At 46.0% G+C, this 26,940-nt stretch overlaps 2 protein-coding genes across 7 annotated transcripts; both read right to left on the bottom strand.

Moving 5' to 3' along the window:
* Positions 1 to 1,122: 1,122 nt before the first annotated feature.
* Positions 1,123 to 5,781, bottom strand: LOC103715500 (uncharacterized). Of its 2 annotated transcripts, XM_008803145.4 has the most exons (6): positions 5,548 to 5,781; positions 5,278 to 5,328; positions 2,010 to 2,225; positions 1,714 to 1,800; positions 1,516 to 1,649; positions 1,123 to 1,423 (listed from the first exon to the last, which is right to left on the bottom strand). In XM_008803145.4, the coding sequence occupies exons 1-6, from the start codon at positions 5,674 to 5,676 to the stop codon at positions 1,321 to 1,323; spliced, it is 720 nt and encodes a 239-aa protein (XP_008801367.1). In that variant the 5' UTR covers positions 5,677 to 5,781; the 3' UTR covers positions 1,123 to 1,320. The 2 variants fall into 2 exon arrangements, with proteins under 2 accessions (XP_008801367.1, XP_026663651.1); XM_026807850.4 differs by lacking the exon at positions 2,010 to 2,225 and having other exon boundaries at positions 5,548 to 5,777.
* An 883-nt stretch (positions 5,782 to 6,664) lies between these two features.
* On the bottom strand, positions 6,665 to 25,132 carry LOC103715499 (uncharacterized). Of its 5 annotated transcripts, XM_088710384.1 has the most exons (4): positions 24,872 to 25,132; positions 24,377 to 24,449; positions 7,297 to 10,020; positions 6,665 to 7,176 (listed from the first exon to the last, which is right to left on the bottom strand). In XM_088710384.1, exons 3-4 carry the CDS (start codon positions 9,790 to 9,792, stop codon positions 6,925 to 6,927), a joined length of 2,748 nt encoding a protein of 915 aa, XP_088566510.1. In that variant the 5' UTR covers positions 9,793 to 10,020; positions 24,377 to 24,449; positions 24,872 to 25,132; the 3' UTR covers positions 6,665 to 6,924. The 5 variants fall into 5 exon arrangements, with proteins under 5 accessions (XP_088566510.1, XP_088566508.1, XP_088566507.1 ...); XM_088710382.1 differs by lacking the exons at positions 24,377 to 24,449; positions 24,872 to 25,132 and adding an exon at positions 10,676 to 11,369 and having other exon boundaries at positions 7,297 to 10,468; XM_088710381.1 differs by lacking the exons at positions 24,377 to 24,449; positions 24,872 to 25,132 and adding an exon at positions 10,676 to 11,369.
* Positions 25,133 to 26,940: the final 1,808 nt, after the last annotated feature.

Here is a 26,940-nt window from a genome sequence, read left to right as displayed (position 1 = left end):
TGCTCGGCAGCCTTTTGTGCTCGGCAGCCTGCTGTGATCGGCAACCTGCTGTGCTCGGCCTGCTGTGCTCGGCTCGCCGTGCTCGGCTCGCTGTGCTCGGCTCGCCGTGCTCGGCTCGCTGTGCTCGGCTCGGCCTATGAGCTCGATCACTTAGAAGAGCCCGATCACTTGATGAGCTTCGAAAGCGGAAGAGCTCGATCACTTGGATGAGCCGAAGAGCTCGATCACTTGGATGAGCCGAAGAGCCCGATCACTTGGATGAGCTCGATCTTGCTGACGGATTTGGGTGCTATAATTGCATTTGTGGGGTGGTCCATTTTACCACCAACAGGAAGCATAGCCACAAGTTCAAGATTTTAGAGCCATCTTACTGAAAAAAGAAAACAATCGACACAAAGCAAGCACGCCTTTCCCATTTAGAAAGTTATTCATTCAGAAATCAAAACGGAAAACTCTTATTTTGATCAACTTTTTAAATAATTTGCTATGCTGTCCTAGCAGTGACCATTTAGTAAGGCAGGTGTTGTATCTGTCGCATGGGAAATCGTTGTATAGTCGGATCACGCAACGGTAACTTTGAGAACCATACAAATGGATGAATCGAAGATGTTTGGAATGCTTTGGAAGCTGTGCAAAATGCGATCCGAAGGGATGGTATTACGAAAAAAAGACCAACCATTTTTTCACGCAAAATGTGCAACCCAAACCCTATAGAGCGTCTTGATAGCCTTAAAAGAATAACATTTTTTTTTATCAAATTTAGTCATGATTTTATAACACAAATTAACATGAAAATATCAATATTTTTTTTTTTTTACAGAACAAATCTATTCCCCTAAAATGATGAAATACTGATACATCTTTGACCATCCATTTAACCCTTCTCGTAGCATAAGCCTATCCCATCTCCCTAATACATACCCCACTTTCGAAAGAAAATCCCTAATTCTGCAAGCAAATACGCCTCAAACGATTAAACGCCACACGAAGTTGCAGTCAAACCAGTCGGCGCTTTTGTGGAACGACGTGTGGCTCAAGAACAGTAGAAGAATCTCGTCTGAGAAGCAGAGCGAACTCCACAACATTTAGGCCCACCACAGAGTACCTTTTCAAGACCATCTCTGATTACGAATGAAGCCTCAAGTTTCTTGATCAAAGTTCACAGTGAGCACATCCAATTTATAGATGCTGTTGGATGAAATTGTGGGGTACATCCTCACAAGTCACATGATTACACTAAATCGACATGAACAAGAAATTTTCAACCATGCAATCTGGTCAACGAATAAGTGATGGAAAGAAATGACTCAAAACTCTCTTTCATTTCTTAAGTGGATTCATCCTGTCTCTGAGGTAGTAAAGTTTTGCCCTCCTAACCTTCTTCTTGTCCAAGACCTTCATTTCCTTGATGTTTGGAGAATATCTGTCACAATATGATAGGTCCCAAAAATGCCTATTTAGCACATTGACAGCACACATAGGACAGGAATTAAAGCGTCTGAAAATCTAACTTACAAGGGGAAAACAGATTCAACTCCAACACCAGCCACAAGTCTGCGCAATCTAAAAGTTGTATTTAGACCAGCATTCCGCCTTGCTATGACAATGCCCTTCAAAACTGAAACTCGTCGTTTGTTCTCGGGAACTTCCTGCTCAAATCGTGGATCAGAAGAGAAAACAAAACAAAAAATCAACAAACAGAGAAAGTCATACCACTTTTAGCTGAACAATATATCCAGGCCTTAAATCAGGAATCTCCCTTTTGGCCTGCACACTTTCCACGGCTTCTTTATCTAAAATCTGTAAATGTCAGAAACTATCAAAAGTTAAGATACTGAGAACTGCCATACCCTTCTTCAGCATAAACATTACCGATGATAGCCTCCAGATAATGTTAAACTGGACTTCCTCACTTTAACAAAAACAGGAAGTGATCAATTTCCGTGAAACAAAAGAGGGCAGCGTAATGCTAAGATAAATGAATCCGGCATCCACCTCATTAGGCTTACATTCATGATATGCTTCGCTGTTTTGTCAAGCCTTTTAAATTTAATGCGTTGAGGCTGATCTATGTCAGGGGAGGCAGAAGTGTCTTGTCCCAAAGATGCCTCAGTATGACCTACTGTTGTAATGCTTCTGCAGAAAGAATTATTTCCAATAATGCCAGACCTAAAAAACCCATTTTGAAATGGTGCCAACTCCCTAAGGATTTGCAGCTTAGTCTCCTGAAATAAGTAAACGAGAATCAGATGTCTGAGCTGTTGACCTTCCTTGTATCAACGACCATCAAAGAAATCAAGATATAATGATCTAAACAAAGTTACGATACACATCAAAATTGTGAATATAAACCATGCATCATATTCTGTAGATGAAACTTTGATTACTTTCTAGAACATTTATGATGTGATATAGCCTCTATATCTTAAATCCCATAAACATGAACAGTGGCAATGGCAGACGGGAGGAGTTAAAAATTCAAGAGCGGTAGGGTGATTGGTGAATGGTCCAGCCAGCACCATGGTGGTGGAGAGCACTAGCTGAAGAGAAGAAGGGAGGGAGAAGGAAGTAGAAGAATGAACAGTGAAAATATCAGATTATAGCCAACTAAATAATCACCACTATGTGAAAGAACATGTAAGAGGAGGTCCAAAACCATTTCTTATGGCAGCTATTTTAAACCTTAGAACCCTTTCCTTTCTTTTTGGGGTTTTGTTTTTCCATTAGCCGCTTTTACATGCTTCTAGGAGCTATGGACGAGGAAGCAGTCAGATAGGATGCGGCTCCTCCATTGCATAGATGTAAACAATTAATCATCTGTTGGTCGTGTCTTAGAGTGCATTAGGTGTTTCTTTTTTTTTTTTAAGGGAAAAAACATTCTGTAATTCACTGGCTGCCTTGCTTGCTAAAACCCTCTCATATTAGACCTGTAGTTTTTTAGCTAATAATGGCAGTTTGAGTTTCTGGAGTGTGTCAAGTACTCAGGTTGCTTGTTTTTTTCTCTTTTCCAGGTCTAATAAAAAAACTTAACTTTTCTGTGATTCTTTAGCTTCCTTTCTTCATGAAACATCTTATAACCTAAGTTAGTTCTAATTTAACCGGTTATATGCGTGTAGTAGCTCTATTTTTCCTCCTGAATGGAATAAATTAGGGACACAAGGTTTTGAATTAATTCGTTCTCACTGTTTGAAAAGAACATGACGTTGTGTTCTGATTTTCAGTCAGAGAACTAGTATTCATCGAATATTTATATATCATGTCAACTAATTGGTCATTTATCTGTCAATCAGAAATGTGATTTCTTGAATCATTTACTGCTATTTTACAATGTAGGGCAAGTGTTCATGATGCAGGATGCATGCCTTCCTACCTTTGGTGGCCATTCCTTGATTTATGGTATGTTCAATATGCACTACTAATTACCATGTGTTTTTTCCACCTAAAAGCACCTTTTGATTACAAAACTTTCAATTTCCAGATGTCATGGGATCATGCAAGACTATGATCAAAGCCTCCACATGTAAAACATGAACCAGTAGAAAAACTAGTTTGGGAACAGCTCTAGATATATAAAAGAATTGGTTTAAAAAGTCTACTTAAGGATGAGCTTGGGCGTCATTGATTCTTTTCCTCTAAGAAGCAGGCTAACTTTTTAAATCAACAAAATATGCAGTATAACTGATTGCCAAAAATTGTCTAGACTCTTATGGAGAAGAAGTATTTAGAGCACTTTGTGGCTTGATACACATCTTCAGTTTTTCAGGAGAAGGTTAAATTGGCAATGTGGTAGATTATGTCTATAGCCTTGGATAACTAACATGATTGGATATTCATAATTAAATGAGAACATGAGGTTTAGTCTTAGTTGCTACATGTGTTGTCCAAGGTAAATAAGTATGCATGATGTGACTCAAATTATTGTTGATTTAGTATCAACCCTTATTTATTCTTAACTTGAATTTCTATCAACTCAATGAACTAGAAATCATAAAGGGTTCCCATATACTTTTATTAGGACTCTTTTGCAAACTTGCTACGTCTTAAACATTTATATGATTTGAAGAGGCTTTGCTTTTATCATCAACTAATGCTTTTTATCCATGTACATGTTGAATGCTTAAGAAATATTTGTGGTAATTAAGTTTTATGCCATCGAGGGAAAGCAATATGTCTAAATTAGGAGTCAACATCTGATCACAATTTAACATGTCACACACTCGATACCCATCCTGACTTGAGTTTGATTTGAGTTCGTGATGGTTAGCCTTAACTGATCATGCCATATACCATACTTGGGTTTTCATTGGGTCAAGCTTGTTCCGACTAACATGCTTGAAAGATCCTATTCTCGGTGAAATCCCCTCACCCTATTATATGTCAAATCTCTTCAGAAGATTTGATTAGCATTCGTATATTGTCTTATCACCAATTATCTCTCCATTTTGTTAGTTGTTTTACTTTAATTTATTTGTGACAAATTTCTTGAAGCTCTTTAAAATGTAGACCTGGAAGTACGGGAACTAAAGCTACTAATGAGCTTGAGGCAGCTGATGGCCTGTCAAGCTGATCCAAGATTGCATTTAACAGAAGGGGCTTTAAGCCTGAGTAAGGCCTCAAATACCAGATTAACTTATCCTCATGCAAGATGTTATAATAGCTAGAAGACCTCCTTGCGCATCCAAGAAAATAACTTCTCACTCAAATTGAGATCGACAACATCCATAAAACACTATCAAATATACTGGGTTTAATTCATGCTCTGGATGTCTAAAAGGTCTACACACTACGAACTTAGAGCATGTCAAAGGCAAAGGAACTATATATAAGTTATATTAAGCTATAAGCACAGCCAAATTTATGCATGCAAATGAGTGTTTTCTTGTTGTTGCTCAAACAGATGCCTCTTAAACTACTTCATACCTTCTTGGTTATTTCTCATAAATATATCATACAACTTTTTTGATTTCAGACAACTTTTCTTACAAATAAAGTAGAAAGAAGAAGCAATCAAATTTTGATGGTTTTACTTGCAACTCCTCAAACAGATAGACCAACAGAGTTACATCATGCTGCAAACTAGCTGTACTGAGTTCGAAACCACAAAACTTTCGGTAGTTATGTACTTAAAATGGGCAAAGTCAGCTTACAGGAAATATAACTTAATAAAGAACCAGAACCAACAATCTGCAGCCAATTTCAAAGGAAATACGAACGACATGAATATTTCCTGTTTTCGAATAAAAGAATATAAGGGATGTCCAGAGGGATCTCCTCTACCTTAACATTTGCTTCGCTTGACTTTGCCTGAGTCCCAAAATTCCTCAAACACTGCAATGAGGGAGAATCCAAACAGTCAAATTTAGCTCGGATCATAAAACCTCATATAAAATTGTTACTTACAAAACCTCAGCGCAATCAAATGATGCGTAATAATATCAAGATCAAAAATAAATTAATACAAGCGATTTGTTCCAAGAAAACAATGAGACGTGGGAGTCGAGAAAATCATCAATATATGATAAAAAAAGAATTGCGATCTCGATTCACCTCGGAGGTCGCGATGTTAGGGATTCCGAAGCCTCGATGGGTGGCGTATCGAAGGGGGAGGGAGGATTCGGCCCTGAGGATCTGGTGGAAGATAGAGAGGCTAGATCGGAGACGCCCCGAAAGCGCCATTGGGAAAGCCCTAGGGTTTCACGTCTGTCGCAGCGGGCGGCAAGGAAACGAGACGAGGGGAGTGAATGGGCCGGAGCGTCGACTCCTGGGCGGGTTTATAACAATGGGCCGTTGCATCGTTATCACATCAACCATTATTTATAAAAGTTTATGATAAGATAGAGTAAAATTCTATTTCATTTTTTTCGCCTGATGAAACACTAAATTGGAATAACAGAAGTAAATAATTTTTTCCTAAGAAAAAGCAGAACGGGCTTAGGGCAGCTCTTGCTTTCCAAACACATATATTGTACCGAATCTAGAATAGTTTATTCCAGAATAATGTAGAATAGGAGTAAGTAAACCCATTTACTTTGGATTAACTTATTCCGCTTCCAATTGCAACTTGGAGCTTAATTCTAGTGCTCATATGCCTGCCAAAAGTTCTAGTCCGGAAGGTGTTGGATCGTGCATCTTCAAGTACCAGGAATTGAATAAGTATAACGTACCATCTTAAAAAAACAATGACAACGGAAGGTGGAGATTTGAGAGGCAACGAGGAGGATCCGCCCTCGCTCCTCCGGACTGGTTGTTGGAACAGAAAAGAGTTCTTAGGCCTTGGGTGTCACCTTGTCGGCGGGGGACCGCGGTCCCATTAGGAAACTCAAGTGATCACGACCGTAGAAGTGGAGCAATTGTGTAACTGCCACACCAACTCTTATCAAGTTCGATTCTCAGGAATTGGAAAGGATCCACCAATCGTAGCGGTGGTGCTTGGTTAGACTTTGCGTCCAAGGAGCTCAAACTAAAGATGGAAGTTTTCTCTGTAATTTCAGCCTCCGGTTTCATTTGGAGGTGAATATGCTGCGGGCCTTGGATGGCTTAGGTGATTGGCCAGCTCCTAGTACTGGAACCATGGTGGCCGGACTTTACACCAGTGACTGGTGCCTGAATACGAATGGCTCATGTTGTCCTTACTCCATTATATTAAGTGCTCAGAGTCCAATCAAAGCTTAATTGCACTAAGTTCAATTAAAAATAGCGTCTTGCCATGTGTGAGAAAGGGAGCCTTTGCGTTTCTTTATATCCTAAACACTGCGATCTAATTCATGATACAAAGATTATTTTCTAATGATGTAACATGGTGCTGTCGAGAGCAATATTTTTTCTACTGCTGGTTATATCTGACATAAAACAACAACATGGAGCCTAGCATTGTAACCCGCATGTCGGTCACATAAATCTCAATCCAACGGATCGACGGGGCAGTTAAGCTCTTCCAACAGGGGAAACAGGCGGATGGTTTGGTACATAACTTGCAGGAGCCTTCCCCGCATCTTCAGAAAATATACGTTCCTGCAAGGACTGTGCTTCCACTGCAGTAGGCTTCTTGCCGTGGAGAAGAGCTAAACAAATTGCAAAAGCCTGCAATAAAGCAATAGATGACCTGAAATCAACTGCATATAGCCCCTCTTTGAAAGAAACCATACGGAAGGCATGTTTGCTTTCGCGAGACCCGCCCTGAGAAAGATCAAATTATACGATCCAGTAAGTTCAACTGATAAAAATAGACTGGCAGCGAATCTATCCCTTCCCCCACTCAAAAAAAAAAAAAAAGGTAGATAAGATTAATTGGCATACCTTAATGAACAACTCGAATTGGTGAGTATCATCTGTGGGGCAACTAGCTTGGACTAAACCTGAACTCCTTTTCTCTTGATTGTTCGTCAGGATCGTCAGCATGCAACCCTCATCCCAACCACCACAATCGCAAGCTCCACCTGATTTCCATCGTTGGATCAAAGGGGAGGGTTCTCCTTTATCTGGCAAGCCATGAACCCCACTTGGGAGTATGGCTATGACTGTAGATAGCGATGAAGTGTCGTTATTGTTATCAACCTGCAGACCTCTTTCTGGGCAAAAATAGCATACTCGTTCTGCCGAATTTCTTGGTGATGAATGCTTGCATTTGCTGCAGCGGATTAAATGGACGCTCGAACTTTCTGGCATCTCTTGAGGATCCACTGTAATAATGGCTGCAAGCTCACTACTAAACAGGGAACCAACAGATTCATGGGATGTTGGTGCTAGCTCAGCACCAAACAAAACTACTTCCCTCAAAACAGAATGACTCTTGGAATCATGATTGGGAAGCATGGAAGGCGAAACCTTCAACTTACCAATAACATGAGAGAGCAGCCCATGGTTCTTGCTCTTGCTTCCAGCGTTAATCCACACTCTGTTTTTCTTCTTGACTTCATGAACGGAGAATATTGTATAGCATTCGCAATTGTCTTTATTAGAGGGACTTCTCTTACTCACTGTGGCTGCAAGAATATCACCGTCACTGGATGAGAACATAAACAAAGGAAGTCCATTTTTCCAAGCCAGTTGCAGAAAAGCCTGTGTTGAAGCATGTTGCCCCTCATCCAGAAGTGATCCTCTGCTGCTATTGGGCATCTGACTTGAGAGGTTTAAATTTCCCCTCGGCTGCCAAGTGAAATTAATGCCTGTATCAGATGAGTTGCATGGCCCATGTGGTGATGCTAATTCTTCCCTCATCAGAGGCTTATCATTGTCACTTAGCTCATGAGAGTTACGAACGGGTGAAGCTGCAATTGGCCCAGAAAAATACATGTGGTGCTTTGGCTTAAGTATTGGATCTAATATCCTCTTCAATGGGCTGTAACCACCTCTGTTATTTGCGGTTGCCTTATCACCATCAGACTTGTCTGGACAAGCAATTGATTTTGATCGCCGTACAGATGAACCTTCCCCCGAGCTTCTGCTCATCAAAGTTGGACCAGCAACTGACAGATGGTTAGGCAATTTTCTTCCTGTTGCAGCAGCTGCTTTTACTTCACCTTGACCTGATTTATCAACTGTATTAACTTGAAACTGCTCAGAAGAACTGCCAGTAAATTGGTCATGTTTCCCAGTTCCGCCTTCTGGTTTAATGATTGAAACTTTGTTTTCTTGCAGAATACTGCTGGCCAAATGAGGTTCATCGGTGAGCGGACATGAGCAGGGAACACGAGGAGATTGATAGGTGGTCCGGACATCCTCAGGAAAGCTACCTGAGAAACTGCTGCGGTATCTTTCAGCTGGCATTCCATCATTAGATATCGAGCGATCAAAGCCACTACATCTCACATGAACACTCTGTTTGAAATGATCCCACATGCATTCCTTGTTCTGCAACAAAGTTAGGTATTGCATTTCTTCTGTTTTCTTTGATCTACCATCTTCAGCCTCTACTGCACTGTGTGTAAAAGCTAAGGCATCAGCATATTTGGAAGTTGAACATGAAGTGCTAGAGTCTAGAGGTAGGGACATGTTACGAGACGTGGCTTTTGAGCCTGAATTTTCTCTCTTGTCTTTTAAATGCTTGTACCCCATACAGTTAGCACTTGGACCACAATCTGCATCAAGATGCTGGTCGTGCCCAGTAGAAAACTTTATGGCTGAAATTCTCGAATCCTGAAAATCCATGACATCTGCAGAACTTCTCTTCTCCATCAACCGTGTTAGGCTTCCCATAACAGATGGATTTTGATGACCATCCCTAGAAGCAGTTTGCTTACTTCCAGGAATAGAGCTACCTGTGCTTAAATGAGAGTGGATAGATGATCCAAATTCAGAAAATGATGAGGACTCATTACTATTACATGAAAATTTTTCGCCGCTCCCATCCGCCACACGTTTCTTATGGTATGTCCACTCCTCAAGAAGCCCCCAATCAAGAACTCCAAAATTCAGTGCCTTCTCCTGAATGTTATCTCCCCTTCCCGTGCACTGGAGATACCTTGGAACCTTTGACATGTGTTTGACCAGCTCCTCAGCTCCAGCTCCATTCCTATTAGGCCAAGGATTTTGATAGCACACAGAAGGCATTGAAGGGACCGAACTCACACTCGAAGCATGCTGATCTGAACCTGTTGAGGCATTGAGCTTTGTGCTTTCCAAGTTCTTCTCCTCCCTCATTTTCATATTCCTGCTCTGTCTGGGGGTTAGCTCCCTCTCCTCTGATGATTTTGAGAAGTGATGCTGAAGCGAATTTCTCCTTTCTTGTGCACTACTCTCCATCACTCTGGTTTCCTCATGACCTGCTTCATCTGTTTGTAATGCTGAAGCCATGACTATAAGTTTGATACATGCAAAAAGGAATTCAACTATCAGCTCTCATGATGATATATAAAATTCCACCACCATTTCCTTTGCTGAAGCTGAGAGGGAATGGCAGATTCTCAGCTTATGAATCACTTCGACATGCTAGGGCTGACAGACTGCTGAACAACTAAACGGCGAGTTTGAGCATTCCAAGTTGCAAAAAAACATCATATGACAGTTCCTACAATACATCGACTATAAAATCATTATAAGAATGGGATCTATGCTAAAGAACATCAGAACAGATCATTATAAAATCAATATTAGGGAGCAAATTTGAGCCACTTAATCACGAATGAAACAAAGTTAGGAGAACTCCATGTATCACGCTAGAGATTTTAGGCATTGCAGAGATCCTCGAGGTTTTAGAATTTGTGGATATCAAGAAGCCTTCAAATCTCAAAAGAGAACCATCCCACCCACCACCCACCTACAAAATAAAGATTTAGCCTCCATGCGAAGTTGTATTCACAGATATAAAACCCATCCTTAGCAAACATTCGAGGCAATTCCTCTTGATTTACTACAAAGAAAACAAACCCAGATAAATCCAACCTGATTATCATCCTAACAAATCCTTCTCGAAGGCTGGATCAAGTTTCTGCATCTAATCATCCTGGTACATTTCCCCTTTTCCAATCCACTGCTTAAACCAAACCCATTCTCACAAAATAATCGAAGAAGAGGACGAAAGAAGAACGCCACTATGACATATTATCCATGGAAAACTAATACAAGAATCCCAAGCAAACGGTGCAAGCAGATGAAGGAAATAACCGGGAAGAAACATCGCACAAGCATGATCAATTAACCATAAGCGAAGTCGAGACAAGGGAGAGAGAGTTCATACCGCAGTGAGAAAAGGATCAGAAGAATCAAACACTTAGATCTGCTTCGTCTTCCCACTCCCAACTGTTTTCTTCAGACGAGTGCATGCCAAATCAAGTAGCCTTCGGATGAAGGAAGAGACTGGAATGCAGCAGGATCAAGACATTATCTAGCTCCTTCTCCTTGGAAATTAGCTGTGCATGCTTCCCATGGGGAAGATCAGGACGAGCAGAGACCTGCTCTCGTTCCAGGTCTCTGGAATCACCAAAGAGAGAGGATGAATGAGAGGGATAAGGGCTGGGGTTACTTAGTAGAGGTATATGGTTCCACTGGGGAGCGTCTTCCGCTTGGGGGGGGCTGGGAATTTGGGATTGGGATTTGGGATTCTTCTTTCCGCGTTACGTGTGAAATGGGAATGAAAAGGACGGGTTGCAGGTACGGATGCCGCTCCTAGAAAGACCGGCGTTACGTGGCGATTGGCTTCTCTCGCTTGGGCCCACCCCGGACTTTCAATAAGGGGCCAAATTGGTGGACCGGGAACCAGGGGATTCTCGGGGGATCCTTCCCGGCACCGCCCTTGCTTCCCGTGAGCGAGTACCGATCACCGGGTCTTATCAGCTAATTTACTATTAATATCAATCTGTTATCTCCCAAAAATACCGATTTAATAACTATTTTATGTTATTAGTAAGTCAATGCATAGTTATTCCTAATTATTATAATCGTAATAAAGTTCGAACATCACATTGAACATCATATCGAGATTTATTAGGCATCGAATAATTATTATTGTCTGATTTTATAATTTAATACAGAGACAGAAAAATGATTGGACCGTCCCGTATCTGCAGGTGCCTGAACATACACCACTTATTTTTCGTAATTTTTTTAATTTATTTAAGTATATTCATACTAAAACAGTATGATATACCAGGCTTATAAAAAAATAATTTTTTTTTACATAAATAGCTTTCTAAACATTTAAATTTACGTAAATACTCTCTTAAAATTTATATTAATTTCTGTACCCTCATAAAATACTATTTTTTCACAAATGCTCCTACTATAACGATTTTTCTATATTATTTTAATTAAAAAAATTTAAAATTACTTTTTGTCATCTACTGCTTTTTTTTTTTTTTGCACATCTACCCATTAAGGCTACTTTAGTTATTTTAATTTAAAACTGTTATTTTTTTAACGGCGTTAGATGGCGTGGGTACATATGAAAAAATAAAAATAAAAAAAGATAAAATAACAAAACAAGTGATTTACGAGGGTATGCATGTAAATATCAATTTTGAAATAATATTAATGCAAAATTCGATATTTAGAAGAATATTCATGCAAAAAAAAATTTTAAAAAAAAATACCATATTATATACTCTATTTTGATAACCATAACATGTATCTACCCAATGCTAGTTACATGGACTTGTATATATACAAGTAACACTACATTGTTGCTTAAGTGCATGGCGTTGCCGACTACTCGGAACTATACTACTATATCACCAAGGATACAAAAAAAATTATAAAGAGAAACCTCTCCTCTTCTTTTTTTGACCTAGCCCGTGCCCTTTCATCCTCAAGTATGAACCATGATCTTACTAGGCACATGTTTATTTTTGAGCAATGCTATGGTAACAGGCAAACCTACAAATTCAATACAGAGTTTTGAGTCAGGATTTTGATCTGAACCCTATTTAGGCCGCATCGGCAATTTGTTTTTTTTTTCCTTTATCAAAACATCTTTGTTACGTAAAGTGTTGGTTCAACACTATAAATGGGTGCTTAACCCGTAGGGGTGATCAAATAAATGTCTCGATCCTCAAGAATGCCAACACAAGCTTGTCCAAACTTGATCAAGACGCTCTTCTTTTATATTTTCAGTTCCTTTACTGAAACATCTTTTTATAAAGTTAACTATATGTTATGTACTTATTTTGCCAGATCTGATTCATAATATCAATAGGTAATGCAGCCAGTAACCCTTCCATATCCCACATGACAACCAATGCCTTTTTTCCTTTTGCTCGGTGGAATAATCCAGCATCCAGCTTTGCTTGGAAAGAAAGTTCTTCGCACACTAATCCCATGTTTTGTAGATAGTTTCTCTCTCCTTCAATAAATTTTGTTGGGGGAATAAGATTTTTCCCCCCAAGTGACACAAATGCCCCCAAGAAGCCGCACAATCGCCGACCCTGAACAGCCAAAGTCGGCGTCCGACCTCGCAACGCCCGACCTCAAGACATCCGACCTCGAGACCTCCGACCTAGGAAAATCCTGATACTCAAGGTCTACCCTTGTCAGCCACCTACTACGGCCGTACTCCTCCGAGGTCCAACTGAGGACCATATCCTGCCGCTGCTTCAGCATTTATTGCGCATGGCTACTGTAAACCTCCAGTTCACTCAACAATCAATGCGGATCTCCGGCTTACTCCACAATTAATGCGGATCTCCGGCTTACTCCACAATTAATGCGGATCTCCGGCCTACTCTGCAATTAATGCGGATCTCCGGCTTACTCCACATTTAATGCGTATGGCTCCTGTCATCTACGGACTCTCAGCTCTCCACGGCAAGTTAGCCCAGCAGAGTCTGGTCAACCATGATAAGTCTCTGATCTCGGACATACCTCCGACACCAATGCAATGATTCGCCTGGTAGCGTACTGGTTCGGGTCGTACGACGCCCTCACCGCCGACATCAGCACAATGATTCGCCTGACCGTGCGCCGACCTGAGCCACATGCCGAGCCGTACTATGGCCTCGCCCTGTTACATCACAGGTAAACCGACCCCCACCTATAAAAGGGAGCCTTGGCTTCTCAGGAGGGGGTTGGGAAATTCCGTGCCCTACAAACACTGTTTATCTCCTCTTTACACACTTTGCCCCCTCCCTGACTTGAGCGTCGGAGGGCCGGCGCCGGAAAGCCCGGCCACCGGCTTGCCTGCAGGCACCCCAGACGGTGGACGCCGCCCGCTGACGGATCGCCGCCCCGCCGTGAGGACCCCCTGCTCCCTCTCTCCGGCCACCCCAAACGGAGGACGCCGCCCGCCGACTGGTCGCCGCCCCGCCGTGGTGACCCGCAGCTCCCCCTCCCTCGACCGAAGATTGCCCCCGGGTCCAATTTCCAGCAACAGTTGACGCTAGAGGAAGGGGCCGAGTAGCAGTCATGAAGTTGAGAAGTAAGGGAGCCTCCAACGTCTCCCGGCGTCCCCCGCAAAGTCCTGGACGCTCCGTCCAGAATTCTCCAACTCCGGCTGACCCAGTTCCTCAGGTCCAGCCGGAACAGTTCAATGCCTTAGTACAACAAGTCCAGGCCCTGGCCGCCGCCGTTCAGGGCCTGCGACGCGAGGAAGCTTTACCAACGCTTCCCCCGCGGGCCCAGGTCCCGCCGGAATTTCCTCCCAACGGCCCGGTTCTCCCCGGCCAGAATTTACATGGCTCCTCCAGAGCCAACAACGAAGAGCGGACTTCCCCCCAGAGAGAGCTACCGGGGGAAGATTTCAACAGAAGACTCCAGCCTTCTGAGGCTGAGTCAGCCCCGGACCGCCGTGAGCCGGCGCAAACCGCGGCGACAATCCCGCGGGTGGGGGAGCTCGACAGAAAGGTTGAGCACTTGGAGCGCCAAATTGCAGCGCTCCACAGTAAGAAGGCGAGGCAGGAGGGAGACTTTGAGTTCACTACCAAGTCCCCCTTCTCCTGCCAGATCGAGGATGAGCCGGTTCCCGCAAGGTTCAAAATGCCTCAGGTGGAGCCCTACAGCGGAATTACCGACCCCCTCGACCACTTGGAGAGCTATCGGGCCCTCATGGCCCTACAAGGGTCCTCGGAGGCCATACTTTGCAAAGCCTTCCCAGCAACCCTCCGAGGGACCGCTCGGCTTTGGTTTTCTGGACTGAAGCCGAACACGGTATTCTCTTTTGAGCAGCTCGGCAGGCAGTTCGCCACCAATTTTGCTGCCAGCCGGCGCCAGCGACGGACGTCAGACTCCCTCCTGGACATCAAACAGAAAGAGGGGGAGTCCCTCAAAAAGTACCTGGACCGCTTCACCGCCGCCACATGGGAGGTCCGCGAGCTCGACCAGTCGATAGCCATGTCGGCTCTGAAGACTGGGGTTCGCTCCTACCGATTCCTCTTCTCCATCGAGAAGAGCTTCCCGGCCGACTTCACTGAGATGTTGGCCCGGGCCCGGAAGTATGCCAAGGCCGAGGAGGCAGTCGCCTCTAGGCGGGGAGCAATTGAGCCCGCCTCGAAGAAGCAGAAGAAGCGCCGCGAGGAGCGCGGCCGACAGAGGAGCCGATCCCCCCGCCATGAGAAGAATCTCCCCCGACTGAGGAGCCCGCCCCGTCAGCAGGGGCGACCTCAGCAGAGGACCCCTCCCCGACCGAGGTCCCCGCTACGGCCTCGGACGCACCCAGGGAGGTACGATAACTACACACCCATCAACGCTCCCCGGGCCGAGATCCTGATGGAAATCGAGGGTCGGGACTTCTTCCGACCCCCGCCTCTTATGCGAGACACGAAAATTCCCCGTAATCCCAGGAAGTACTGTCACTTCCACCGAGACCGTGGGCACGACACGGAGGACTGCTTCCAGCTCCGGGACGAGATAGAAGCGCTCATCCGTCGGGGAGTACTCAACCGGTTCGTGAGGAACCGACGTGAGGAAAGGAGGCCGGCGGAGAACATCGTACCGTCCGAAAATCCGGACGACAACAGGCCCGTTGCCGGCACCATCAACATGATTGGGAGGGCCTCGGCAGGAACGGCCGCCCAGGGAGCACCCCCGAAGCGCCCACGCACTGATGAAGTCATCTCGTTCTCGGACGAGGACTTAGAAGGGGTTGAGACCCCTCACGATGACGCTGTGGTCATCTCAATGATTGTAAATAGGTTTGATGTAAAGCGTGTCCTAGTTGACAATGGAAGCTCAGCCAACATTTTGTATTATCATGCCTACCAAAAAATGGGGTTGCCAGAAGGACATCTCCGGAGAATCAATGCCCCGCTGGTCGGGTTCACCGGAGATTCGATCCCGGTTGAAGGTGAGGCCAGCTTCCTTGTCACAGTTGGCCTCGCTCCCCGGGAGAGCACTGTGAGGACGGACTTCCTGGTGGTCCGTCTGCCCTCGGTCTACAACGCCATCCTTGGGCGGCCAGGGCTAAACGCCCTTCGGGCCGTGGTTTCCACCCGCCATCTGCTCATGCGGTTCCCCACCGGCCAAGGAGTAGGCGAGGTCTGCGGAGACCAGCTGGTCGCTAAGCAATGCTACATGGTGGCCCACGGAGTAAAGCAACCGACCGAGGCGACAATTCAGCCAACAGGCCCCTCATTGCCCATAGAAACCCTCGATGCGAGGGACACCCTCTGGAAGAAGCAAGTAGAGCCCGGTGAGCTTCTTATTCAAGTTCCACTGCAACAAAATTTTCCCGAGCTAACTGTGCAGGTCGGCTCCGGCCTCGGCGCCCGCGAGAGGGATCGCCTCGTCAGCTTCCTGCGGGACAATACTGACGTCTTCGCCTGGTCGCCTGCGGACGTGCCGGAAATTGACCCTGAGGTCATGGTCCACCGACTCCAGGTGAGGCCAACCAGCAGGCCTGTAAAGCAGAAGAAAAGGGGCTCCGCCCCGGAACGGCAACGAGCTGCTGCCGAGGAGGTGGACAAACTCCTCGGAGCCGGCTTCATCCGGGAGGTCTCCTACCCGGACTGGCTCGCCAACGTAGTCCTCGTAAAGAAGGCCAATGGAAAATGGCGTATGTGCGTGGACTACACCGACCTGAACAAGGCCTGCCCGAAAGACAGCTTCCCCCTTCCAAGCATCGACCAGCTCGTCGACTCCACTTCAGGACACCAACTGCTAACTTTTATGGACGCCTTTTCAGGGTACAATCAAATCCGAATGGCGCCGGAAGACGAGGAAAAGACGGCCTTCATCACCGACAAGGGCACCCACTGCTACAAGGTGATGCCTTTCGGCCTGAAGAATGCTGGAGCCACCTATCAGAGGCTGGTCAGCCAAATTTTCAAAGATCAGATCGGCCGAAATATGGAAGTCTACGTGGACGACATGCTGGTAAAAAGCCGAGCGGCGGAACACCACATAGCCGATCTCAACGAGACATTCACCAAGCTCAGGAGATACCAAATGAAGCTCAACCCGGCGAAGTGTGCGTTCGGGGTCACCTCGGGCAAGTTCCTAGGTTTCATAGTGACCCAACGCGGAATTGAAGCCAACCCGGAGAAAATCCGGGCACTGCAAGAGATGTCGCCTCCGAAGACAGTTAAGGAGGTGCAGCGGCTCGCAGGGCGAGTTGCCGCCTTGGGAAGGTTCGTCTCTCGGTCAGCCGAGCGCTGCCTCCCTTTCTTCAAAAGCCTCAAACAGCCGAAAGACTTCCGGTGGTCAGAAGAATGCCAGCGAGCCTTTGAAGAGCTCCGGAGCCTTCTGGCCTCTCCCCCGCTGCTCACCAAGCCCCAGAAGGGCGAGGTTCTTTATCTATACCTGGCCGTCTCCCCGGCCGCAGTGAGCTCAGTCATCGTCCGGGAAGAGGACAAGCTCCAAAAGCCGGTCTATTACACCAGCCGGGTTCTCAGGGATGCTGAGACCCGATATTCTAAACTTGAGAAGACCATCTTCGCTCTCATCATCTCGGCTCGGAGACTCAGGCCTTACTTCCAAGCCCACACAATAGCTATATTGACCGACCAGCCTATGAAGCAAATATTGCAAAGGTCGGATCGTGCGGGGAGGATCGCCAAATGGGCGGTCGAGCTCGGAGAATTTGACCTCGAATATCGGCCCAGGCCGGCCATCAAAGCTCAGATACTCGCCGACTTCATCGTGGAATGTACCCTGCCGGACGACCCCGAGTTGCCTCCCGTATCCACGGAGGAAGCACCGAGGCCACCATGGGTCCTACACTCGGACGGGTCTTCAACTTCGGGGGGTAGCGGAGCCGGGCTCATCCTCACCAGTCCAGATGGAGTGGTGGCCGAGCAAGCCTTGCGCCTCGAATTCCCGGCCTCGAACAACGAGGCCGAGTATGAGGCTCTCATCGCCGGACTCAAGCTGGCGAAAGAACTGAAAGTGGAAGACCTGACGGCCTTCAGCGACTCCCAGCTGGTAGTGAACCAGATCCAAGGAGACTTTGAAGCTAAAGAGCCATCCATGCAAAAGTATCTCCAAAAGGTGCGGGAACTTACGTCTGCCCTGAATTCTTTCAATATTCAGTACATTCCCAGAGCGGAAAATCTCAGGGCAGACCAGCTGTCCAAATTGGCAACCTCCCGCATGAGCGAGCTTCCCAAGGGAACAATGCTCGAGTATCTTCAGATCCCCAGCACGGAGGAACCCGAGCCCACCATGTGCATCGACTCCGAGCCAAGCTGGATCGATGGGCTCGTCTGCTACCTCCAAGACGGGACCCTACCTCATGACGAGACGGAGGCTCGCCGAATCAAGCGCCAAGCCCCCCGGTATGTCTTGTACGAGAATAGGCTTTATCGACGATCATTTACTTCTCCCCTTCTCAGATGCCTCCGCCCCTCCGAGGCGGACTATGCCCTCCGAGAGGTCCATGAAGGGATCTGCGGAAATCACCTGGGGGGTCGGGCACTGGCCCATAAGATCCTGCGGCAAGGATATTACTAGCCCACACTCCAGAAAGATGCGATGGATTTCGTCCGGAGGTGCGATCGGTGTCAACGAAACGCCAATATCCAGCGCCGACCTTCGGCCCTGCTGACTTCCATCATCGCCCCCTGGCCATTTGCCCAATGGGGGATCGACATCCTGGGGCCCTTTCCCCTAGCCTCCGGATAAAGAAAGTTCCTGGTCGTCTCCATTGACTACTTCACCAAATGGGTCGAGGCCGAACCCGTCGCCCGGATTACCGAGCAAAAGATGCGGGACTTCGTGTGGAAGTCCATAATTTGCAGATTCGGACTACCCCGTATCCTTATATCCGACAATGGTCGGCAATTCGATAATGTCCATTTCAGGAAATTTTGCTCTGAGCTCGGCATCGACCACCGCTTCACCTCGGTTGCTCATCCCCAGACAAACGGGGAAACCGAGGTAACTAACCGCACTATTTTGCAGGGACTCAAGGCTAGGCTTGATCGGTCCAAAGGACAGTGGGTCGAGGACTTGTACAACGTCCTCTGGGCGTATCAGACTACTTTCCGACTGCCCACAGGAGAGACCCCCTTCAACCTAGCATACGGCACTGAAGCCGTCATCCCGCTAGAGATCGGCATTCCTTCTCCAAGGGTGGAGCACTACGACCCTGACACCAATTCCTCCCAGCTCAGGGGCAACTTGGACCTCGTTGAAGAGACACGAGAGGTCGCCCGGGTTCGTATGGCAAGATACCAACAGAGAACGGCCCAATACTACAACTCCAGAGTCAAGCCCAAGCTCTTCAAAGTGGGGGACCTCGTCCTCAGAAGAGCCGAGTCTTCTCAACCGACCGAGCAAGGAAAGCTCGCCCCAAATTGGGAAGGGCCGTATCAAATCGCCCGGGTACAACGACCAGGGGCGTACAAATTGAAGTCCCTGTAGGGGACTCTGATCCCGCGAAGCTGGAACTCTGAGAATCTACGAGTGTACTACCAATGAAACCCCATGGGGTTTAAGACGATCGGGACCATAGATTCAATCTCTTTTCTGCGAATGAATCGCCTATTTCAATGATTACAATTCTCTTCTAATGTTGGGTCGTTTTGTGATCCTCAGATTCCTCGACTGAGATCGGGATGCCCCGAGGCTCGACCGTAGAGTCCCAAACTCCCTCGACCTCGAGAAGTATCGCAGGACGATGGGACATCGGCTTGGCGCAAAATTCCCTCGACTGAGGTCGGGATGCCCCGAGGGTCGACCGTAGAGAACCAGACTCCCTCGACCTCGGGAAGCATCGCAGGTCGGTAGAGCGTGCCCAGACCTGCCGACCTGACGAACGATCCCTCGACTCAGGTTGGGATGCCCCGAGAGTCGACCGTAGAGAACCAGACTCCCTCGACCTCGGGAAGCGTCGCAGGTCGGTAGAGCGTGCCCAGACCCGCCGACCTGACGAACGATCCCTCGACTAAGGTCGGGATGCCCCGAGGGTCGACCGTAGAGAACCAGACTCCCTCGACCTCGGAAAGCGTCGCAGGTCGGTAGAGCGTGCCCAGACCCACCGGCCTGACGAACGATCCCTCGACTAAGGTCGGGATGCCCCGAGGGTCGACCGTAGAGAACCAGACTCCCTCGACCTCGAGAAGCGTCGCAGGTCGGTAGAGCGTGCCCAGACCCGCCGACCTGACGAACGATCCCTCGACTAAGGTCGGGATACCCCGAGGGTTGACCATAGAGTCCCAAACTTCCTCGACCTCGGGATGCACCACAGGTCAGCAAAGCGTCCACAGACCCGCCGACCTGACGCGAGATCCCTCGACCAAGGTTGGGGCGCCCCGAGGTCTGACCATAGGGTCTCAAGCTCCCTCGACCTCGCAAAAAGCTACAAATCAATAAAGTCTCCCCAAATCCTCAACCTCGGCGGGTGCCGTCGGGTCCGTGAGAAGCCCGAGCCCCCTTAAAGTCAAAAATGACTCCGGAGGTCGACGAGGAAGGGAGGCAACCTACTCCGCCATGTGAAGCACAACTCTGAGAAGGCAAGAGGTACATCTAACTCGACGCCCTCCTTGTCAAATTTTATCTACATACTGCTAAGCGGAGTCTCATCCGACGTTGGAGTCTTATCTCGCCCCAAAGCCGGGCTTCTCCAATGGGTCGGCTTAAGACCGATCTCCTAACCACATTATGCATGCTCCGCTCATCAAGTCTCCACAATTTGTACAAAGTCTTCATAAACTAGGGCCCAACACGGCCCCCATGCGTAAACTCCGATATTTAGCTGAAAAAGTAGTCCCGGCCGCGAGTGTACCAGCCAAACACAGATACCAAGGCAATCTTTGAAAATCCCAGCCTTGCTCACCGAAATCTCGGCAGAGTCCGAGAACGATAACTATGAAAACCTTCGGCAATAACTTGATTATTAGCCCACGTTCCCCGCGAAGGATCCGGAGTTGAGTTCGGGAACCCGACTAGACCCCCCGAATAACGGCACGCACAGACCTAGCCCGGTCTTACTTGAAGGGCTAAGGCCCGACTCTGATGCCTTAGTAGCCTAAAGGCCAGGCGTGGCAGATTCTGCCATTCTAAGATCCGAGTTATAGGACTTAGAGAAATTTTCTAGAAACCTAAGCTCGGAGCTCCCTTTGGTCGGAATAACTAAAATCCGAGAAGGACAAGATATAACTCAGGAAAACTAAAATACAAAGTTAGAGGTCGTCGAGGCGGTTAGCTAAGGATCTAGCCTCATTCACGACAAGAAAGGGAAAGACGAGCACAGAATGACAAAAGTATTTTTTCATTGACAAAGGGCCGGAAGGCCAATTACAAAATTGGAGGTCGGCCATCCAAGAGCCGACCTCGGATACAATGAAAAAGAAAAAATACGCCAAGTCTTAAGCGGCGGCAGCAACATCCGCGGGGTCGTCCACGGTGATGACCTCGGGACCTTCAGCCAGCACAGGCTCGGGGTCTTCTCCAACTGGCTTAGCACTTCCCAGATCATGCCATCCCCCTTTCCGTTTCAAGTCAGCACCTTTCTTTCTCCCTAACTTGTCTTGCCCACGCTTCTTTAGCATCTCTATCAGGGAAGGATCCATCTTCTCCGCCTGTGCCTCCACAATCTCGTCCGCTGACATGAAAAAATACGCCAAGTCTTAAGCGGCGGCAGCAACATCCGCGGGGTCGTCAGTTCACTCAACAATCAATGCGGATCTCCGGCTTACTCCACAATTAATGCGGATCTCCGGCCTACTCTGCAATTAATGCGGATCTCCGGCTTACTCCACATTTAATGCGTATGGCTCCTGTCATCTACGGACTCTCAGCTCTCCACGGCAAGTTAGCCCAGCAGAGTCTGGTCAACCATGATAAGTCTCTGATCTCGGACATACCTCCGACACCAATGCAATGATTCGCCTGGTAGCGTACTGGTTCGGGTCATACGACGCCCTCACCGCCGACATCAGCACAATGATTCGCCTGACCGTGCGCCGACCTGAGCCACATGCCGAGCCGTACTATGGCCTCGCCCTGTTACATCACAGGTAAACCGACCCCCACCTATAAAAGGGAGCCTTGGCTTCTCAGGAGGGGGTTGGGAAATTCCGTGCCCTACAAACACTGTTTATCTCCTCTCTACACACTTTGCCCCCTCCCTGACTTGAGCGTCGGAGGGCCGGCGCCGGAAAGCCCGGCCACCGGCTTGCCTGCAGGCACCCCAGACGGTGGACGCCGCCCGCTGACGGATCGCCGCCCCGCCGTGAGGACCCCCTGCTCCCTCTCTCCGGCCACCCCAAACGGAGGACGCCGCCCGCCGACTGGTCGCCGCCCCGCCGTGGTGACCCGCAGCTCCCCCTCCCTCGACCGAAGATTGCCCCCGGGTCCAATTTCCAGCAACAAATTTAAAAAAAAAAAAAGGTATCTTTTGGCAATTCACAATATAATAGATACTTTTTTTGCATCTTAGGATCTAAGCATCGCTGTTATTTTTGACCCGAAGGGGGGCCATGAGCAAGATTTTTTTATATATAAAAAAAAAAGAAACGTCAAATTTTAAACTCAATCCGGACGTGTTACAAGAACTTTTCATCCGAAAAATATGTGTGATGATGAAGAGAAGCCGTTAATGATGAAAGGTAGCACTGAGCGCGACGTCAAAGTTACGTTGGGGTATATGTGGTATGATTGATGAACTTATTTCAAGCTTGCAGGTACCACGCTACATCAAGCTCGAAAGAGAAATCCTGCTTTGATTATAGGATACGTCAAGTAACTCATAAGAGAGGGGGGAGAGGAAAATAAAAAGAAAAAAAAAAAGGAAGGAAGAAAGAAAAAGAAAACAAGACCTCAAAGTCTACGTAAAGCTGAAAGCAGCTCACTTAATTGTGTAGCCTACGACGATGGCTTAAAAGTGGAACCATCGCAATGATGCCTCCAATTCTCCTTCAGAGAATCCTAGGACGAGGAACACAAAAAAGGATCGATGTAGGAGCTAGAGGTGTGGATTACTAAACAAATTCTGTTGGATCGGAGGATGGTCGAAGATGCCCGAATCTCTTGGACAACGTGATGAAACTTTTTGACGTTTCAGTTGGGATATTATTAAACTATTAAAAAGGACTTGCTGCTGCCGTAGGGAACTGGTCCCATCAGGTGCCGAGTTGGTGGTGATCGTTGGAGTTCCCAGCTCGCATGTTATTCAGATTGGAGAGTTTGGATAGGTTGGATGGTGGAGGAACGGTTTCGGACGACACTCTAATACTGGCTCCTGTCTGAAATAATACCTGCTAGAGTATGTCTGATGGGGGACTCTTGATGCTTAAGCAGAACGACTCTTAGAGAATAGGAGAAAGCTTGAGAGGAGCGGCAGGTAGCATAAGAAAGCCAAAAAAAAAAATATACGAAAGAGAACCTACCTGAAGAACTTCCGGAAGCATAATATATAGACAAGGGTCAGAAATCATTGCCGAGTAGTTTGAAGAAGATATTCTAGTCGATAATGCATCTTGCTCGTAGTGTCATACCTTGAACCTGACATCTGAGTCAACTATGTGACACGAGTCACACGACCGCATGAATCTTAGAACGATGGCCGGAGATTATGCAAGGCCTAAGATGAACAATATCCAAATAATTTCAAAATTTTAAAACAATAATTAATAGTCAATTTAATCCAATAAAACTGCTATAAATAAATAACCAGCTTGCTCAATTACAAAATTTTAGATTTTTGTCAGTATCAGAAATAACTAACTAATTAATAACTCTGAATCTTGAACTCTACATTCCACTCATTGTGACTACATGCCATGTGTCTCTGAAAAAAATGTAAGAGATAAATATTAGCTTTTCAAGACTAGTAAGAATTCCAACACACCCACACCTCACAATAATAAATGAGAAAAATAACAAAACAATTTTATCTAAATTTCATGCTACAAAATACCATAATTGCAAAATAAGCATGACACACAAATCTTTAAAAGGTAACAAATCATATCAAATAGTTTTCTCAAATTAGCTTATATCGGATCTGATAACATTAAGTTCTCAGCTCTAGACTACCATAACCATATTTTTGGCCCGTGACGAGGTATCAATAGTACCACATTTCTGGCCCATAGCAGGGCATCAACAACACTACTTTTCTGGCTTGTGGCAAGCATCGTTTTTGGCCCATGGTGGAGCATGAACAGTACTATATTTCTAACCTATGGCGGGCATCAACAGTATCATATTTCCAGCTTATGGCAGGGCATAACAGTACCATATTTTCGACCTATAGCGAGGCATCAACAACATGGCTTATTCAAGGCACCACAACCAACCATGCAAATATACAATTCAATAGCATGCTTATTATGTGAATATAACTCAACGTCGTACCCTTCCACAAGTATCAAAGCCTTACAAATCAAGATCAGTAATACATGATACATTCTTTCACAAAGATTCCTATATACTTAACAAATAAATATATAATAAGCAACCACCATACAAAGCACAATCACTGATGCACAAAATAATTATATACAAATAAAGACGATTAATGTCTGAAAATTCTTACCTCTACTCCTAACAAACTCAAATCAATTCATACCTGATTTAGGAACCGTAATAACTGCGGCATCAAGAACCTTGCTCAATGTTCCTCTGTCCCCGGAGATTGTTCCCTATAGTACCAAATGCAATATTAAAATAAAAACCATAAATAGAAAATCAACTATCTATAACCCTCTACTAGGGTTCACCAAGGTCCATCACTGCGTCCCTGAATCTCTCTTCCACAAATCTTCAACCCAATTAGAGAGAGAACTCTCTTCTTCTCCTTCCCCATAGCAGGGGAAACATCTCCCTCTCCTTCTCAACCCATACCATGGAGGAACTAATGGACAGCAGTCCCCAGTGGCGGTGATAATGACAGCCTCGAACAACGAGTCGCGGCCAGCAGCGATTAGCGAAAACCAAAGAAGAAAACGAAGAAACAAGGACTGCCCTATTTGATGCCATCCGACAGCTCGTCGACCCAAGTCAAATGACAAATGCAGCCAGAAGACCATAAAAAAGAAAAGGAGAAGAGCAGCTGGGGTCCTACCTCAGTCCGACGATCCTTTCCGGCGAACATCGAAGGAAGAAACTTGGAGACCGAGGCTATGAAATCGCCAGTGATTCTCGCTATTTTCGTTGGTGGAGTTTGTAGGAGGGGATCAATGCTTATTTATAGATAGTTTCCTCAGTTTTTGCCCATCTTTGGATCACCCTAGGACTCCCGAATTTTGGCACGATCAGGGAGGAAGAAGGCTCCTAACTGGAGTCTTCCTCCCCGTCCCTCACGTGCAATGCACATTCGAGAACCCCAAGGGCTCAGGCCTCTTTAGGCTAGCCCACTAGCCCAAGAGATTCTGAGACGTAAATTTTTTCTGCATTTTTTGGTAGCGGGATTTGCTTGGATACCGCATTTGTCGAGAAACAACGAGCAATATGGTTGACTTGTTGCCATATATGGATGGAATCTGAGATTCATTGAACTCGCTGCACGCTCTTTGGATGGTCAATGTGGCAAGTTTTGAATGGTTAGCCTGGAACTAGGTGCCAAGCGTTTATTAGCCGGTTCGTATTGCAAGCATAGGTCGGTTCCGAGATATATCAGGCTACATGTGTACCATGAATTCGTGCACTTTGCTCTCTCATCCTCCTTGATGCTGCTTAATTTATGACAGGAATGATAACATATCTTGTACTTTTACATCAAGTGACCAAAACCCGTTCCGATGCTTATTAGGTTGTTGCTTAAATGGTTAATTTTGTGGCGGAACACAGACGGGTGAAGAAACTCAAACTCCGACTGGTCACAGCTTCTACTTGATTTGGCTTGGACAAAGCACCGTGTTTTTCTGCGGGTGCTGGCTCTACCGCGGCCTCTTTCTGATCATGTCACGAAGAGGTTCGCGCTTGAGAGATGGGCCCAGTTGGAGATCTGTGTTTGGGCCATGTCAGGAAGAACTCTAGAGGCCGAATGGCTCCAACAAACCTAAAATGGCCCAACTATCGCATGTAACACGTTCCACCCCTAATAAGCAAATTGACTGATTGCATTATGTAATATGTATTGTAAGTAGGTCAACACCCCATAATAGTAAAAGGCTAGACATTGTATTGAAAAGAAAAAAAAATTAAAGGCTAGACACGTTCTTCTTGACTTGCATCTTAATGATGTGCCATCAAAAGTTTATCAAATTCTCCAATAGATGTTGCTGGAGACGTCTATTTTGAGATGTTGACATCCGATGGCGACCTCAATTGCAGAATATTTTGCCCCCAAACAACTTGATGATGATTGTAAAATTGATTTATGCATTGAGTGCACGTTTAGTTCACGACTGGAATCAGAATGGATTGGATTGGAACCAGGAATAGTCATATCTTCTGGCGTATTTGGTTTGTGGTCGAAGTCGGAATGAAATTTGAATATTAGAAGAGAGAGTAAGAATTGGGTTTTCGAGGATTGGAGCATTTCTATTTTCTCTAGAATCGGAATGCGAATGATCCCTCTAACCAAACGGCTGAAATGGGAGTAACTTATTTTTATTTTTATTCTAGAGTTCAACTTCCACCTACCGAACATAGAAATTTTGCTTTCATGGTTTTAGTTGGAGTCAATGTGCTAACCCAAGAAATAAGCTATAGAACCTGCACGGTCATTTACTAGTAAGACCCTTTTTTTATTCTTTCTTTGCTTACCTGTCGATATTCTTTTTTTAATTTTTTTATAATTTTCTGTTAAGATTGTCCTACCAAATCACAGCCTATTACATGTTCGAAGAGCAACCAAATCATCCCTGGGATGCTATTTTCCCCCATCGTTTAAGCGTTGTCGAGCGAAGGTGATCTCATGAAGGATAAGTTGCAGCGTCCGCGTATGGGCCGGTAGGACTCCCAATCTGGCTAAAAGGGGGTTACAGTGCTGGTATCATTGCAAGTGTGGAGTAATCAAGAGTCCAGAAACCATAAATAAAGCTGCTTTTAAAAGCCAATCAACAGCATGATTGGCTTTTCTATAAACATGAACAATGATAATTTCAAAGCTCCTAGGAAACAAGAAATCCAGAGTTAGTGAGTTGAAAAGAGGAGCCTGTTGTTGCATATAAATCATTCTGTTAGATA

The sequence above is a fragment of the Phoenix dactylifera genome, chromosome 14, assembly GCF_051530095.1.
Source record: "Phoenix dactylifera cultivar Ajwa chromosome 14, Ajwa_hap1_PhDact_Kaust_v1.1, whole genome shotgun sequence".
NCBI classification, from domain to species: domain Eukaryota; kingdom Viridiplantae; phylum Streptophyta; class Magnoliopsida; order Arecales; family Arecaceae; genus Phoenix; species Phoenix dactylifera.
This window is presented reverse-complemented; position numbering and strand designations above follow the sequence as displayed.

Excerpts from the sequence above, each read along its gene's own strand:
- LOC103715500 (XM_008803145.4), bottom strand. The coding sequence starts at position 5,676 with ATGGCGCTTTCGGGGCGTCTCCGATCTAGCCTCTCTATCTTCCACCAG. Across the intron at positions 1,650-1,713 it reads ATATTGTTCAGCTAAAAGTG|GAAGTTCCCGAGAACAAACG; the intron begins GTATGACTTTCT and ends CGATTTGAGCAG. Across the intron at positions 1,424-1,515 it reads GTTGAATCTGTTTTCCCCTT|ATATTCTCCAAACATCAAGG; the intron begins GTAAGTTAGATT and ends ATATTGTGACAG.
- LOC103715499 (XM_088710384.1), bottom strand. The coding sequence starts at position 9,792 with ATGGCTTCAGCATTACAAACAGATGAAGCAGGTCATGAGGAAACCAGA. Across the intron at positions 7,177-7,296 it reads AATTCGAGTTGTTCATTAAG|GGCGGGTCTCGCGAAAGCAA; the intron begins GTATGCCAATTA and ends GATCTTTCTCAG.